Below are 15,713 nucleotides of genomic sequence, written 5' to 3'. Positions count from 1 at the left end.
AAAATTTGTAAATATAAAGTTAGTGTTTGTATAATTACCTTGAGTCGTTGAGTTAAAATTGAATCGAAGTATCTACGAAAATATAAGTTTTTTAGAATTTGTATAAGAAAAAAATTCATGGTTGTTATTATAAATCCATTATTATTATGATGACTTCTAAAACGTGGCTTATATAAAAAAAAATTTCAAAAAAAGTTGTTCTTTTTTTGAAAGGTGTATTTTGACTCAGACGTGGTTGGAGACAATTTTAACCAACAATCGTTGGACCTCACGAGATGCTGAGTATACGTTGTAGTCTCTCAACCCCTCTCCTTATGAAAAATTCCTAGATGGAAAACCCAAAGATTGTGTCAAACTCGAACCCACAACTTTAGGAGAAAACTCAACGGGCTCCACATAAATAAATAAAAGCTATTATAAGGACGAAGAAAAAAAAAGGCACGCAGCCAGACACTCATGAAATGTCAGTATTACCCTTCATCCATCATCAAGCTACACTTATCCACTTCGTTATTTTAGTAAAGCCAGGTGGTTATCTAAGTAATTTAATCACCTTTATTTAACCAAAGTCTATAGTAAGAAAAAATGAAAACAAAATCGATTTTCACTCAAATCGATCCAAAAATTCCAAAGGGGTTTTAATATTTAATTCCAGTGATCTTCCGTCAAAATCCAGTGCGTGTGTATTTCGGATCTCATGGCAGCTCCGTTCTTTTCAACACCGTTTCAGCCCTTTGTTTATCAGGTATATATTCATCCATTCATTATTATTTTACTTCCTCAATTTTGCTATTTATTTGTTCAATCAATTTCTGTTTATTTGGTGAATTCTTTTTATTGTATGTATATGATCGCGTGGTAGTTTTTTCAGTTTTTGTTTACTATTTAAGATTTGTAAATTTTATAAATTCGTCAATTGTAGTTGATCTGATGTGTAACTGCTGTCTATGATTATATATATATACAAATATGTGATGTGGCAAGTTTGTGATCAAGTAGTATCAAACAATAAGAATTTTGCCCAAAATTCCGTTCCTCGCAAACGGTTGGTTGACCTGGTTGAGGAGGACTTTTGTGGGAATAGATCACGGGTTCGATTCTGAAGCTGGTCCTTAAGTTTAGGGTTTATGGCCTATGCAATGTAGGATGTTTGATTACATTTTATACAATTTAAAAGCTAAATAATTTGTAAATTTTGCGGTTTTACCGGTGATTAAATTGGGGAAGAGGGATGTAATTTTTAAGGAAAAATACATTTTTATCCTTTGGAGATGAAAGTGTGGTGGTGGAACAGTGGGGTTACTAGGTTGCAAGAGCTTGGATGTGTATCTGTGTATATATGATGCTCGACAATCTTATACGGAGGCTACATTGGTAACCAACTAACCATGTTTTAGTAAATAGCTGATTTTATATCATACTAAAGAGTCAAATAGTTGCCAGGTTTGTGTTGGTTGGTATGAATGTCTGTGAGACTGTGCAGCAGTTTCTCGAAATACATGTTAGAAGAAGACTTATTTAGCTGTTAGACTTATAGAGCTTTAGTAATGGAAGTGATAGGTACACACCATACTTTTTGCTGTTAAAGAAAAGGTACACACCATATTTTCTTCACAGGCAATAGGTACAACCAACATGATGCACCATGTACAAGCGGATAATACATGAGGGTGTTAAAGATAGAAATTCCAGGTCCACTTGGTTCTCATTTCATCCCTTTCTTTTTTCAAATTTACATCTTAGGTGTTTATATGGTGCACTAGGAAAGAATGTGCTTTAGGGTTTTATCTTGAGGGCCTTTGATATAGCGCTTTAGGGTGTGGCCCATCTACCAAGAGGTTGAAGGTTCATGTCTAACTTGCGACAATTTATGTAAATATTAGGTTGTTCAAAATGTAAGTCTTTACCTGTCAAAAAGTAAGAGTTGTGGCCTGTCGGGTTGCAACAGATGAAAAAAGTCTGTACATTTTACAGCACAGCACTAAAGTCTTGAAGGAATGGAACCCATGTGTTACATTTAATTCTCAAATTCTTTTATAGAAAGACGTTCAGCATTCCATGAGCTGATTATATGCAAGGCGATGTAAGGTTACAAAGAGCAAGTAAGGAAATGATAAGAAAATAACTGTTCTTCACGTTATTAATATCTTCTATAGCTTTTCTTAATATGGTTTAACCATGTAAGATTATTGACACCGTTTTCTCTTAAATCTAACCTTGCATGTATCAATGGGTGCTTATAAATAACAAATTTGCACCATATTCATTGTGAGAAGTCTATTTATCTGACAGTTATCACACTTTTATAGATATTAAGTACCAATTGAAGGTTGCACATTAAAGGTATAAATTCAAGATGAAACTTATGTTATGAACAGCCAGCAAACTGATGCATTGATGTTCTTAAGGAGACTTGAACAATTGAACCCGCAACCTGATCGGGATAATTGAAATTAGAAGTGATGAAAGTTGTAGTTTAGTACTTGGCATTTATTTGGGGACGGAGATTAGAATATATTAAACTAGGAACTATACTCACAGGGTTTCGGTAATATCAAACAGATGGTGTATTTTGTCGGCATTTCTATGAAAGATGTATGGACTAACTTAATTGTTTTGACCTTACCTTAGCCTTTATATCATAATTTGTATCTGTGTTTCTAACACACTTCAAAATTGACACTTCTTATATAAGTTAAGTTTCTTCACTTTCTATCTAAACATGTCTTACATTAATTGTATGTGATTTTTGATCAGTTAAAGGACAATTATCAACTTCATGTGCATTGGCTTCGCAGAATCACATAAGCTATATCCAAATGTACAACTGAACCTTTAGAATATAGCTTTAAGCCTATAACAATTAACAATTCAAATTCCTGATGTGGTATTTCTTAACAGTTAACAAGCAACAATCAAGCACCTAATACTGTATTTCGTAACATTCAAGTATTTAAACAATTGATGCACCTAATATAGTATTTTTTTACTTCAATAATTTGACTATTGGGATTAATTTCAATAGAGCCAGCAAGAAGATGTTACACCTTTTCAGATTTTAGGGGGCGAGGCTCAGATAGTTCAGGTATTTGCTGTATCCTTCATCTTTCTCCAAAGAACTTAATCTCCACCAAAATAACCTAAATCTTTGATCATTAATTCTGATTGTCTATGCCAGATAATGTTGAAACCAGATGAGAAAGTCAGTGCAAGGCCAGGTAAATCCATATTGATTATATTCTCTTTATATAACCGGTCTTTTAATCTGTTTGTGCATTTTTCTGTGTAACTTTTTTAATCAGCGAAATGCCCTTTAATCTTTCTTTTGGTCACTGATGCATCATGTTTATTATTGATGAGCAAGATCTGCATAGATTATGTAATATTCCATTAAACAACATTACAATGTATAGATTACAGTAGGGGTGATGGACCAAAACATCTTTAGAGATCATAACACTAACAACTACATAATTAGCTGAATTTATGACCAGATATGCATGTGCCACGGTATATACCCCAACATGAATGTAGGGTATTTGTATATTTATCTGTGGTGTTTTTTTTTGTACTTTGTTCGGGAAGCGGTAACTAATGGGCTTTGTATCACAAGTCTTGTGGACATGGTACTTTGATATAAGTATTCTCTACATAACCATAAAATACAGAGCATAATAGCGGGTGTCAGGCCTAGACATACAAAACCCTAGATGAATTTAGCGCTGTCAATGAAATAATTCCCCTATATTGTAATCTGTAACATCGGCATATTAAACGAAAAATTCCAATAATGTGTGATCTCTCTGCAGGTTGCATGTGCTACATGTCTGGGTTGACTCAAATGGAAAATGTTTATGCCCCAGATAATGAGGCTGGAATGTGGCAGTGGCTTTTTGGCAAGCATGTGAGTAGCACAATTTTTCTAAATAACGGTACAAGTGATGGATTTGTTGGCATTGCTGCACCTTCTCTTGCAAGGATTCTCCCGGTTTGTCTCATCCTATTCTGTAGTTGACAGTTGACCAAGAGTTCATGTTCAATACTTAGATTTTCGTTTACTATGTTGCAGATTGACTTAGCAAAGTTTGGTGGTGAAATTTTGTGTCAGGTCTATATTTGACTTGTCAACTGCTTTTACCTTTCTTTATATGGCATATATTTTGCCTCCAATTTTTCATATCGATGAGATGGTCTCTATTTGACTTTTGGAGTATTATTTTGTAGCCAGATGCATTCCTTTGCTCCATCGGTGATGTCAAGATCAGTAATACTTTTGATCAGAGGGCACGTAATGTTGTACCTGGCGTAGAGGTGAGATTCCATGGTCCTCAGCAACATTTACTTATCTGATAGTAGTTGGAAACTTAGAGGTTGCGAAATGGGTGGGTTGGGTGACACATTAGGTTTGTCTTGAATCTGGGCATTTTTAGCATGAACTGGAACGGGTTTGGTTGGTTCACAAACATCTTTTTTTGCACTCGTTGATTTCTTTTACAAGTTATGAGTGTCTTAGTTATGGTTACAAAAACAATATTGTTACGTAAATTATCTAAATTTGAATAAGATAATGTAGGAGGATCAATGCATTAAACTATTAAAGTGGACCTCTATCCCTGAAGTTGTGGGTTAACCACAGTGCTGGTGGGAATGAATGTGTGCATAATGTCCTATTATGGACCAAATGTATGTGAATTAATTGCCTTTATATAAATAAAAAGGAATTTCAGTGACTTTTAACCTGTTCGCTCACTTAAGCTTAGTTTTTTTTTTTATGTCACTCATTTGACTCGTTCTCTCTTAAACTAAAGGTTTTGATTCACTATTTTCTTTAAGCTAGATTTCTATTTGACAGGTTAAGGATACAACTCAACTAAAACTGACCGAAAGGGCCACCTCTAAACTCCATTAAACTAAGTGCATGTATCTAACTACAGTCTTATGTTTTTGTAGGGATTCTTGAGACAAAAGCTGTCAGGCCAAGGCTTGGCATTTATAGTTGGGGGTGGATCTGGTATGTTTCTTATAACTTGTAGGTTCTGATGTTGCACATAGAAATGCTCATAACTCGGCAAATATTTTGTGTTTATACTTTATAGCAGCTAATAGTTAAAACTTTTACTATATAAACGTTGCTTTAACTCCATATTTGTCTTATTAATGATTTCCATTACCCAATAGTAGTTGATCTTGTAGTTAAAGCTTATCATATAGTATCTTAGCTATTTTGTCTTAATAATGATTACGTTGACCCATCTTACTTTCCTTTTCTTTCTGTTGTTAGTTGTGCAGAAGAATCTTGAAGTGGGCGAGACTCTTCAAGTTGATATGTCTAGCATTGTTGCCGTACCATCTACGGTCAATGTGCAAATTAAGTACAACGGCCCAATGAGAAGAGTGGTCTTTGGGGTAACTTGCTTATTGGTTGTGGTCTGATTAATAACATTAGTTATTATTTTATTGCTTACTTTGTGCGTCTTATGTTACTACTACTGTGTGCTTGCTAAATAAATTAGTTTCTTTTTTCGACTTATTAAATTATATTAGTGTTAAGGCTTATCAAGGGAAAATATGTCGGAAAAGTTTAGTTTCGACCAAAGCAGATTTAATGATCGAAATAAAAGGTACATTGGTTAGGTAAATGAGTTTATTGGTATGTGGTAGAGTGACAATTGACATATAAGAAGTATTTCTTACTGAACAGTTTAGGCAGGGTGGGCTTGGGGCGTTAATGCATGGACACCAAATTTCACAGCTCTTGTTAAATGGATTACATAGATAAAGGTTCATATGCTGCTTTATCATTATTGTTTTTTAAATGTGTGATTCACATTGATCTTTCATAGGGGGACAATCTAGTAACAGCAATGTTGACTGGACCTGGCATTGTCTTTATTCAGAGCTTACCCTTCCCCCGGCTTTCTCAGCGTATTGCTAGGTAACTTCTCTCAGCTGCAATCGTCTAATACATAAAACTCCAATGTTCACGAGTAGAAGTGGCAAGGTGGGAAGGTTGGGTAATAGGTCATTTTTAAAGTATAGATTTGGTGAATGTTGTGCACTTGTGCAGTGATATCTATTAAAATTTTGCTCTGGTTGATGATAGTTTCAAACCTCTCAAAGTAAACATGGACCTTTTGTTTTGTTTTGCAGAGCGGTAACATCTCCAAACATGCGAGATAATCCGAAGTTGTTCATGCAGATAGCCATATTCTTCTTTCTTGCTTATGTTGTGGTTATTTCGTCCTTAATCTTGACAGACATATGACCTCTTTTAGTTTTCTCTCTCTTGCTCAGATTAAAGTTTACAATCCAACCCAGATAGTACAGATTGAAACCTATATCTAGTAGAACGAAAAAAAAGGTAGTATGTTCAGAAAATCTAGGTTTGTACTTTCTGGTTCTTTTTGTACTCAATCATGTGGCCAAAGAGTGGTTCAAAAAGGTAATTTAAGGGATTGTGAATTTAATCAAATGTTTGCTTTTGTACTAATATAGTTTGTTTGGTTCTAAGGTTTATGTAAATGCAAAAGCATTATTCTCTTTGATTTTGAGTTCATATCCCTATCACTGTCGGCTGTCTATATGGGCTGAGCAATAGTCCAATATCAGGTTCTTCTTAATGGACCATGTCATTGGACTTTGATCACCGAACGACTTACTTCCAATCTGTAGGCCGAAGACATTTATTAATTTGGTTCTCAGGAGTCGAGCTGAATGATTTTCACCTCCAGTCCTAAGAACATGTCTGATGAACATTTGGCTTTAGGGCTGTAGCTTCGTATGTGGTTTAGAAGACATACCTGGTTATGACTTGTGTAAGGAATGTTTCATGACATTTGCAACTTTATTCTTCTTACTGGACCAGATTTACACATCTAAGGCTCAGAGAAATGATGATAGCATAGTTCCTTTTTAGGACCCCAACATACTAGGATAATATTTGTGAGTTATTCAACCTCGAATATCAACCTTTTTAAAGCTAAGCTTGAAGTCATCATCTACCTCCTGATAGTCTTGGACTTGGAGACTGAAGCTTGAATACATAATACCCCCGAAACACTACAGTATCAATATATAAACTCAGTTCAAAATCTCGAAGAGGTTAAACCAATAAAGTACATATAACTGGAGCATATGACATACGACTGATGATCAACTATAATTTTGAATAAGAATTTTGATGAAAATTGAGTATCTAGTCAACTTACCTTAACATGTACAATTTTGGTTTGCTTTTCATGCCATTTGTTTAAGAAATTACGGAATTGTAGTATTAAATAGAAATACATAAATAGATGGCAGTTTATTAGATTAAAAGTTTTAGGTGTTAATTGTTGACTTAGATGTTATTACATTACATATGTACCAAATCCATGTCAAGGGCTGGCGATGCTAATTGGTATCGATATATATATACATACATACATATATATAGAGAGAAAAAGAGAGAGATGAAAATGTCCAGACATTCACTAGCATCGATTAAGGCATGCCGATTTCGTACCCCCATACCACATGTCGATTTATGCCAATTGAGAGGGTGTGGCAATGCCACATACCAATCATCGGTACCGGAAATTCATACCACCCACTTACTGTAAATATCAAGTTTCTATTATTATTATTTTTTACATTATATTCATAACTTTTGATCATTACATAACAGCTATCAAACATTGTCATTTTTAGAAATATAGTATAATTTCATTGTGTGTGTGTCACACAAGTTTTTTAAAAAATAAAAATTGAATACGTACTATATTTTGTGGGGTTAATTTATAATGTATACACTTTTAATTATTTGAAGTTGAATTTTCTAGTACTTTGACAAAAAGACTTTTAAAAAAGTCATTCTATCATGTATTTTTTTTCCTAAGTTTCTTAATTACATATAACAATCTCTTTTTAAACCAAAATCCATCCTTTTCACTTAATCGACAATAACTTTTCGGTCACAACCTCCTATCTTTTAAATCAGTCTAACAACGAAACCTTCTCTTTTTCCTCTTTTCCCTTTATTTATGTACTTCTCTTTAGCTCTTACTTGGGAACAAAGCTCCAATAACAAACGAAAGTAACGTTTCAAAATTTTCAGTTTAGATGAAGCTTTAAATTGTATAATTACACAAATGTTTCATAAAATTACAGTTATAACTATAATACCAAACATCTAAAAAAAAATAAAAATTTTAGTTAACTTTTTCCAAAAACTAAAGACTGCATTTTACAATTAAAAAGGTACAATTACAAGTTATAATTATAAAAGAAAATGCTAAATACAGCCCTAAGAGCTGTATTTAATGTGCATAAAACAACTTGTACCTTCCATATTAAAAGTCTACTCCCGATTTTCATGGTAATGTACAAATAATTTATACACCTTAAACACAGCCTTAAGGGTTGTATTTAGCAGACCCCAATTATAAATTACGAACTTTTGCCGAACATATCCTTACATTCTTATTTCTTAAGTATTGACCGTCTTTTGTCACCGTTCACATAGAACATAATGGGAAAGTCACATGATTATTCCAATGACTTTCATAGTTACCATTTATAAAAGTATCCAAGGGGGCTAAAGTGTAACTATCCCCACTATATATATCCACATTAAAGTACAACACCGCTTTATCTCGAAAGTGGGCAAGTCCGTCTTACACACATACAAATATTTGGGGGAATATATACATACATCTTTCTGGCGATTTTGCCCTAATTCGCTCACGATAATTCCAATCCCTCAAGGAATAATGAATTATTCATCTTTTATAAGGCAATTCACATAATTAACCTCTTGAATTCGATATTCGTTTCGTCTTTGAACGATTTCTCGATCATATATACATAAACGTATATATATATATATATCACGATACAAAGATTCGAGACGATTGGAAGGAAATCGCTTAATCAGATACCAGATCCGAGAAATTGAAAGCGAATCTATCGCTATATCGGAAGAATTAAGCACCTGAAGAGATCGACGACGGAGAATTGAAGAATTAGGGTTTCCGATTTAGGGTTCCGATTTTCATCGGCCAAGATCGAATCTTTTTGAAACCCTAGCGCGTGAAATCATCAATTTGATTGAGCGAGTGAAGAATCAGCGCAAAAATCGGAAGGATTTATGCGCGTGAACATAATTCAAGGATTTGATTGAAGCAGATTGAAGCAGTTCCCGAGTCGGTTTGATTTTGTGAAAAAAAAATAGAGATTATTTGTTTTTGATTTTTGTACTGTTATTATTATTATCTTTGATTTTTTTTAGTGTTTAAATAAGGCGTTTAATAAGTTTATATATATTATATGAACGCCTTTATCGATAGTAGTAGTAGTAGTGAACTGAAGTTCGTGCTTGTTATTTGATTTTTTTTGAGAGAAAAGAAAAAGAAATTTTTATATTTTTGAGATAATAATTATGGCAGTATATTATAAGTTTAAAAGTGCTAAAGATTATGACTCGGTTCCAATCGATGGACATTATATAACAGTTGCCTCTTTGAAAGAAAAAATATATGAATCCAAGCAATTGGGTAGAGGCACTGATTATGATCTTGTCGTCACCAACCCCCAGAATGATGAAGGTGTGTGTTTTTAGATTTCGACCTATTAGTTGGTTTTCGGCTTATTTGTTTAGTTCTGGGTTATTCGAAATAAACTTGATTAACATAAGTGCCATCGAGATGATTTGTAATGAACTTGGTCTGCTAAAATAGGATCTTTAAACAAAACTTATTAGCAGTAAACAATCTAGACATTCCTAGAGTGTCAGAGAGATATATATATTTTTTTGCAGAAGCTTGAAGCTTTATTCTTTTTTTAGCTGGTTTTGAATGAGAGGATTAACATTAGTTAATAATAAAATATTTTTTTTAAACTAGGTGGTGGTTATGTTAAGAAGTTTGCAGAAATGGGTTGTCATTTTGGGGTGATTTAGGGGGTTATTAAGGTAGTTAGATTGAAGTCGATTGTTGCATTTATAGTGTTTCACAGCATTGTTATGTTTTTGTAATTTCAGAGTATCTTGATGAAGACCAGATTCATAAAAATACTTCTGTTTTAATTCGTCGTATACCTGGTCAACCTCGCAAGACTATAGTTGCAGCACCTACTGAAACTGAGTATATTTTCAAAACCTTTAAAATTTAAATATATATATATTTTTTTGGTTATTTAGAGGCATATGATACTTTCTTTTGGGTTACGTTTGACTGCTTAGCTTCGCTTACTCTAATGGTTACATAAACCAAATCATGGTTTGTTGACCCGGCAAAAGCTTTGTGCACGTTGGATGGTCAAATTATACCTGTCAAGTTTGAGACTTTTAGGTGATTAGATGAGTTATTCTTTGTAATTTACATTGCAGGCCAAATATGGTTGAGCCGGAGAGTGCGCAACAGGCTAAGAATAACTTTTCCGGAGCTGGTCTTTCGGCTCTGAACTATGTAAGCTTTTTCTAACGATAATATTATAAAGAATTTGGTCGTGGTTCAGGATTATAATACGTCAGATTTTCGAGATTTTGTAGGCTGATGGTTCAGAATATGATGAATTTGGAAATGACCTTTATGAAATTCCTGAAGTTGTAGCCCCTGTATCTACTAATCAACCTCAGGATGCTACCGTTCCCAGTAATGCTGACGAGGACAGCAAAATCCAGGCCTTAATTGATACACCAGCGTTGGACTGGCAGCAGTACTATCACCTTCTCAGTTTTAGCTCTTTCTTTTGTGATGATTATATGTCATGTGAGGGATTGAAGTTTGGCTTATTTACTTGCAGGCAAAATTTTGATGGTTTTGGTGGGGGTAGAGGCTTTGGGCGTGGAATGGGTGGTCGAATGGGTGGACGAGGTTTTGGTAATTATCTTTTTTTAGCTTCCTAATTCAGTTATTTATTAAAGTTAATGTTATGTATGTGGTTGTGTTCTTCATTATGAAAATTTGGCTTGTGAATTGTTGTAAAAAGATGACATCATGAAAGAGCACAGCATATAGAATGCATATGATGATTTAATACAAAAGCGAATCAATGTTACGTGTCGCTGAAAATTGTATTTTGCTCTTATTTTTTAGGTCGGGGCAATGGTGGCTTTGAGCGAAGAACACCACCTCCAGGCTATGTATGCCACAGATGCAAAGAACCAGGTAGAGTTGTTGGTCTAGATGATTGCTACTCTCTTACTCTATTATAGATAATTAGCAAGAACATGTGGTAGATTACTTCTAGTTTCCAAGTTCAGAAGTAATGGTATATTAGTAATCATAATTGCTATTTTTGCCAGGTCATTTTATTCAGCACTGCCCTACCAATGGTGATTCACGTTATGATATCAAGAGGGTGAAACCTCCAACTGGCATCCCAAAATCTATGTTAATGGCTACCCCAGATGGTTCTTATGCATTACCTAGTGGTGCGGTGGCAGTTTTAAAGCCGAATGAGTATGTTGCTTTGTTTGTATTACGTTATAGTTTCCTTTGGCTTAGTGAATCGTGTATGTATAATTTGACTAATTGTCTTGTGCTTAATGCTTTTGCAACAGGGCTGCTTTTGAGAAGGAGATCGAAGGTATGCCTTCTACTCGTACTGTTGGTGATCTCCCTCCAGAACTTCACTGCCCTTTGTGTAAAGAAGTGATGAAGGATGCTGTTCTCACCAGCAAGTGCTGTTTCACGAGTTTCTGTGATAAATGTAAGTTTTAATTTTAATTGCGATAAAGACATTAGATTATAGGTGTACAGTGTAATGCCAAGTTTTTGAACTAAGACCATTCGTAACCATTCACCTCTTTCACCTACACTTTTTTCTGCCACAGAAGCATGACCTTTTCACATTTTTAACCTTTTCTTTTCCCCTTAACCATTCACCTATCAATCTATCATTCAGACCCACCTTAATATATTTAATATAGATATAAATATTATTTCTTCACTCACAAATTCTCAAGTGCGTACAGCACATTCACCTACAGCCACATGTGAATTTAATATTAGATGTCACGTACAAACACTCTGCAACATTCAGCCGGTGATATATATCACCAGTTCCCATTTCACTGATGTATTTAACCGAATGAGTTTGAAGGTTTTACCCTTCTTCACTTGCCATATCATCTCATTTAACCTTTCTTTCACCTAACCTTTGTGAATGATCTAATACGACAACATCATGCTATCTGTGGATTTTTGATCGCATTTATTTGATTTCATGTCAGGTATAAGAGATCACATTATCAATAAATCAGTGTGTGTTTGTGGTGCCACAAATGTGCTAGCAGATGATCTGTTGCCCAATAAAACACTAAGAGATACGATAAACCGAATATTGGAGTCAAATAATAGCAGTGCTGAAAATGGTGGCAGTGCCTATCACGTTCAAGGTATATATATACAACTTATAATTTTAATTGTTATAACCAGTGATGATGTTTCTTAATCCTCTTTTGGTCACTTCCATTTTTCAGATATGGAATCTGCCAGATGTCCACCACCTCCACAACAGCTTAAGATTCCATCTCCTTCACAGTCCGCAGCCTCCAAGGGGGAGCAACATCCACCTCAGAATGGGGAGACTGCAAAGATGCCGTCCGGACCTGCTGAACATGATACAACTCTTATAGCCCAGCCGGCAGTATCGGGGAAAAAAGTCGCAAATGCCCCTGATGTCTCTGAAGCAACATATGGGTCTAGAAGTGTAATGGAACCAGCATCACAGGGAAGTGGACGACTTGCTGATGATGAGGTGCAGCAGAAGCAAGTTCCTGCTGAGGCAGGTAATATATCAAGATCCAGCCTTCTTTTCCAGCCCTATTCAAGGGATGTTTATCGGCTGCCTACGCATGGTTCTATGTTTGGTCTTTGTTACAATTTAAAACCAGAAATCATTTGGTGCTAGCTAAATATGGCCTGTCCGGGTCAACCCGAAACTCTTCGTCTGAATATTTGAATATTTAGTTTGAAATATGACTATATAACGGTTGTATTTCAATACTTTTTAATAAATTGATTTACTGGGTTCTATGCATTACTAGCACACGTAGGGTAGCATTTGTCCCGTTTTTTTATAGCTGATGTTAACATTTTGACCCATTATCGACTGTCGTTAATACATAACTTGCATCAATCCATTCATATGTAAGTTGGCGTCGCCGCATTGAAGATGAAGTGTTGCCATCTTTTGTAGTATATCTGTACAAATTTTGAATTATTAGTACATGAAATATGACTGTTGTGTTTCAATAATGATTCAGTTTTATAATAAATTGATTTATGAAATTTACATATTACAATCACACGCTGGGTGCCCTTTGACCAGTTTTCTTATAGCTGATTCTTATGATCTTACCATTTTGACCAATTATTTCTAATACATAATCTGCATCGATCCATTTATATGTATAGTATTTTGTAATGTATCAGTGTGGCTATAAAAGTCTTCTATTACTCAGTTGGGTGTTATATATGTTTTACATATTTTATTTCTTTCTTTTCAGCAAAGAAGAAGAAAAAGAAAAAAGTTAATATGCCTATGAATGGTAGTGTCTCATCTTCCTTAAACTTGGTAAACCATAAATAAGATTGAATGGCTAACATTTGTTTTTTAATAAATTTTGCAGCAGCAGAGATGCAGTGGAGAGCGTCCCAGGAATTTGCACCTGAGAACTATATGATGCCTCCAGGCCCTAATCCTTATAATCCGTATTGGAATGGCATGCAGCCTGGAATGGATCCATTTATGGTTCCATATGCTGCTGGTGGCATGCCATATATGGGTGGATATGGGTTTCCGGGGCCAATGGATGTTCCTTTTGGAGGCATGTTTCCCCAGGATCCTTTTGGGGCTGGGATGATGCCTCCTTTTATCCCACCACAGAGGTATTTATTTTGGCTGTATCTTATGACGTATACTTGCATGAACAACCACTTAATATTCATAAAATATGTAACAGGGATCTAGCAGAGTTAGGAATGGGGATGAATGGTGGACCCCCCATTATGAGTCGAGAGGAATTTGAAGCACGCAGAGCTGAATTAAAGAGGAAGCATGACTTCGAGAAGCGTGGTGGAACAGGAAGGTTAGTCATCAGTGTAGACATCATCTAGCAGTATAATTAGTTAATTACATGTGGTTTATTACTTTGTGTTGATAGAAGTTTTGCAAAAATAATTCCCTAGTTAGTTCCTTTAAACACACGCATTTGTGCAAAGTAAGTGCTTTTCAATCTGGGTATTCAGGTTTATGGCATATTATCTTAAACTTGTATTATTTTAACCTAATACAGCAACAGGGAATTACCAAAAGAACGTGATTTCAGCCGAGAAGGACGCAGCCATGTGGATGGTCACTCAATGAAGTCAAAAACTGTATGCAAGCTGTTATTATACCTCTAGTTTATGGTTTATTTGATTATTTCAAGTTTCTGAAGCTGACAGTTTAATTGTTTTATTGATTTTATAGAGACCAATTCCACAACACAGCAGTGATGGACACCGCCACAGAACCGAACGGCCGTCACCTGATCGTCGCCATTCTCATGATGATGGCCTCGATGTTCCACCACACCCATCCTCAAAGAAGAAATCTTCTAGTGATCGTTATGATTATGACGACTACGATGACACCCATCATCACCATCATCACTCTCAGCATCATAAGAGCCATCGTCGTTCAGAACCATCAACTCGAAGACCACCCCAAGCACCGGCGACCTCAGATTCTAAGGCGGCAGCAGCAGCAGCAGCAGTAACTGCAACCAGTTCTGACAGTGATCGGAAACATAAGCGAAGTGTCTTCTCCCGCATCAGCTTCCCAGAACAAGAAGAAGCAGCAGCTGCTGCAGCTTCCAAGAAACGCAAGCTTACATCAAGTTCCTCAGAAGCAGCATCTGGTGGTGGATCTGTAGTGGCTTCCAGGAGGAACAGCACCGCCTCTGCCACTGCTACTACAACCGCTGATTATGAATCTAGTGATGATGACAGACATTTCAAGCGGAGACCTTCAAGATACGAGTCATCTCCTGTAAAGGAGAGGGAACGTGACCGGGACCGTGAAAAGAACCGTGAGCATGACAGGGAACACTACAGCAAGCACAGATAGTTGAAATTAAGCAATCTGGCAAAGATTAGAGAAATTAGAAGTTATGTGTTTCTGTTTCTTTTCATTTTTGGATGTATTATCGTAACTTAAGTTGATGAAAAGAAGTCAATATTTTTTAAATCCTTTTGGTGGTTCTTTTTAATGATTTTTTTGCCTTTTTGGTAGAACTTGCCTTTGCTTTTACCATCGACTAAAAAGGAAAAAAAAAAGACTAACATATGTATATTATCTCATTACTTTTGGGTCTTTACCTCAAACAGATGTATGTTTTCTTATTATTATGGAATTGTTATTGTTTTTCTTGTAAATAAACAAGGCTTAAAGTGTATAAACCTTTTCTATCTGTACTTCAGCTATGATGCGACCATCATCTCTCGCAAGTCGCAAGAAAAGTTAAATAATGTGGAACACCTGATATCTCGTTTTTATGATGCGTATGTATTTAGTTGCAAAAAACGTTTAGAATATAATCAACAGTACCAACTGACTGTAAAAAAAGATAACCATGATTATATGAAAAAATATTAGACGCAAAAATAACGATTCTATAAAAATAACCTTGAATTGTTGTGTAAAATTATAACGAATTAACAGTGTTACCAAACTCTATTTTATAT

At 35.2% G+C, this 15,713-nt stretch overlaps 2 protein-coding genes across 3 annotated transcripts; both read left to right on the top strand.

Moving 5' to 3' along the window:
* Positions 1–585: 585 nt before the first annotated feature.
* Positions 586–6,490, top strand: LOC122599987. Its single transcript, XM_043772618.1, has 10 exons — positions 586–745; positions 3,026–3,085; positions 3,179–3,218; positions 3,810–3,988; positions 4,070–4,108; positions 4,225–4,311; positions 4,951–5,011; positions 5,282–5,406; positions 5,844–5,935; positions 6,151–6,490. Exons 1-10 carry the CDS (start codon positions 698–700, stop codon positions 6,263–6,265), a joined length of 846 nt encoding a protein of 281 aa, XP_043628553.1. The 5' UTR covers positions 586–697; the 3' UTR covers positions 6,266–6,490.
* A 2,851-nt stretch (positions 6,491–9,341) lies between these two features.
* Positions 9,342–15,216, top strand: LOC122599802 (E3 ubiquitin ligase PARAQUAT TOLERANCE 3-like). 2 transcript variants are annotated; one of them, XM_043772388.1, is made up of 15 exons: positions 9,342–9,584; positions 10,019–10,121; positions 10,367–10,445; positions 10,529–10,695; positions 10,783–10,859; positions 11,076–11,147; positions 11,285–11,441; positions 11,543–11,691; positions 12,215–12,379; positions 12,464–12,772; positions 13,493–13,534; positions 13,616–13,874; positions 13,949–14,074; positions 14,288–14,363; positions 14,458–15,216. In XM_043772388.1, exons 1-15 carry the CDS (start codon positions 9,419–9,421, stop codon positions 15,094–15,096), a joined length of 2,586 nt encoding a protein of 861 aa, XP_043628323.1. In that variant the 5' UTR covers positions 9,342–9,418; the 3' UTR covers positions 15,097–15,216. The 2 variants fall into 2 exon arrangements, with proteins under 2 accessions (XP_043628323.1, XP_043628322.1); XM_043772387.1 differs by having other exon boundaries at positions 14,282–14,363.
* The last annotated feature ends 497 nt before the right edge of the window (positions 15,217–15,713 follow it).

This window comes from Erigeron canadensis, chromosome 5, assembly GCF_010389155.1.
Source record: "Erigeron canadensis isolate Cc75 chromosome 5, C_canadensis_v1, whole genome shotgun sequence".
NCBI lineage: Eukaryota > Viridiplantae > Streptophyta > Magnoliopsida > Asterales > Asteraceae > Erigeron > Erigeron canadensis.
The sequence above is the reverse complement of the archived record's forward strand: the minus strand, read 5'-3'. Positions and strand labels throughout refer to the sequence as shown.

Bases quoted from the DNA above. Each gene is read 5' to 3' on its own strand.
- LOC122599802 (XM_043772387.1), top strand. From the start codon at position 9,419: ATGGCAGTATATTATAAGTTTAAAAGTGCTAAAGATTATGACTCGGTT. The intron at 9,585-10,018 runs GTGTGTGTTTTT...TTGTAATTTCAG, and splicing joins CAACCCCCAGAATGATGAAG to AGTATCTTGATGAAGACCAG. The intron at 10,696-10,782 runs GTACTATCACCT...ATTTACTTGCAG, and splicing joins CCAGCGTTGGACTGGCAGCA to GCAAAATTTTGATGGTTTTG.
- LOC122599987 (XM_043772618.1), top strand. From the start codon at position 698: ATGGCAGCTCCGTTCTTTTCAACACCGTTTCAGCCCTTTGTTTATCAG. The intron at 4,312-4,950 runs GTGAGATTCCAT...ATGTTTTTGTAG, and splicing joins ATGTTGTACCTGGCGTAGAG to GGATTCTTGAGACAAAAGCT. The intron at 5,407-5,843 runs GTAACTTGCTTA...GATCTTTCATAG, and splicing joins TGAGAAGAGTGGTCTTTGGG to GGGGACAATCTAGTAACAGC.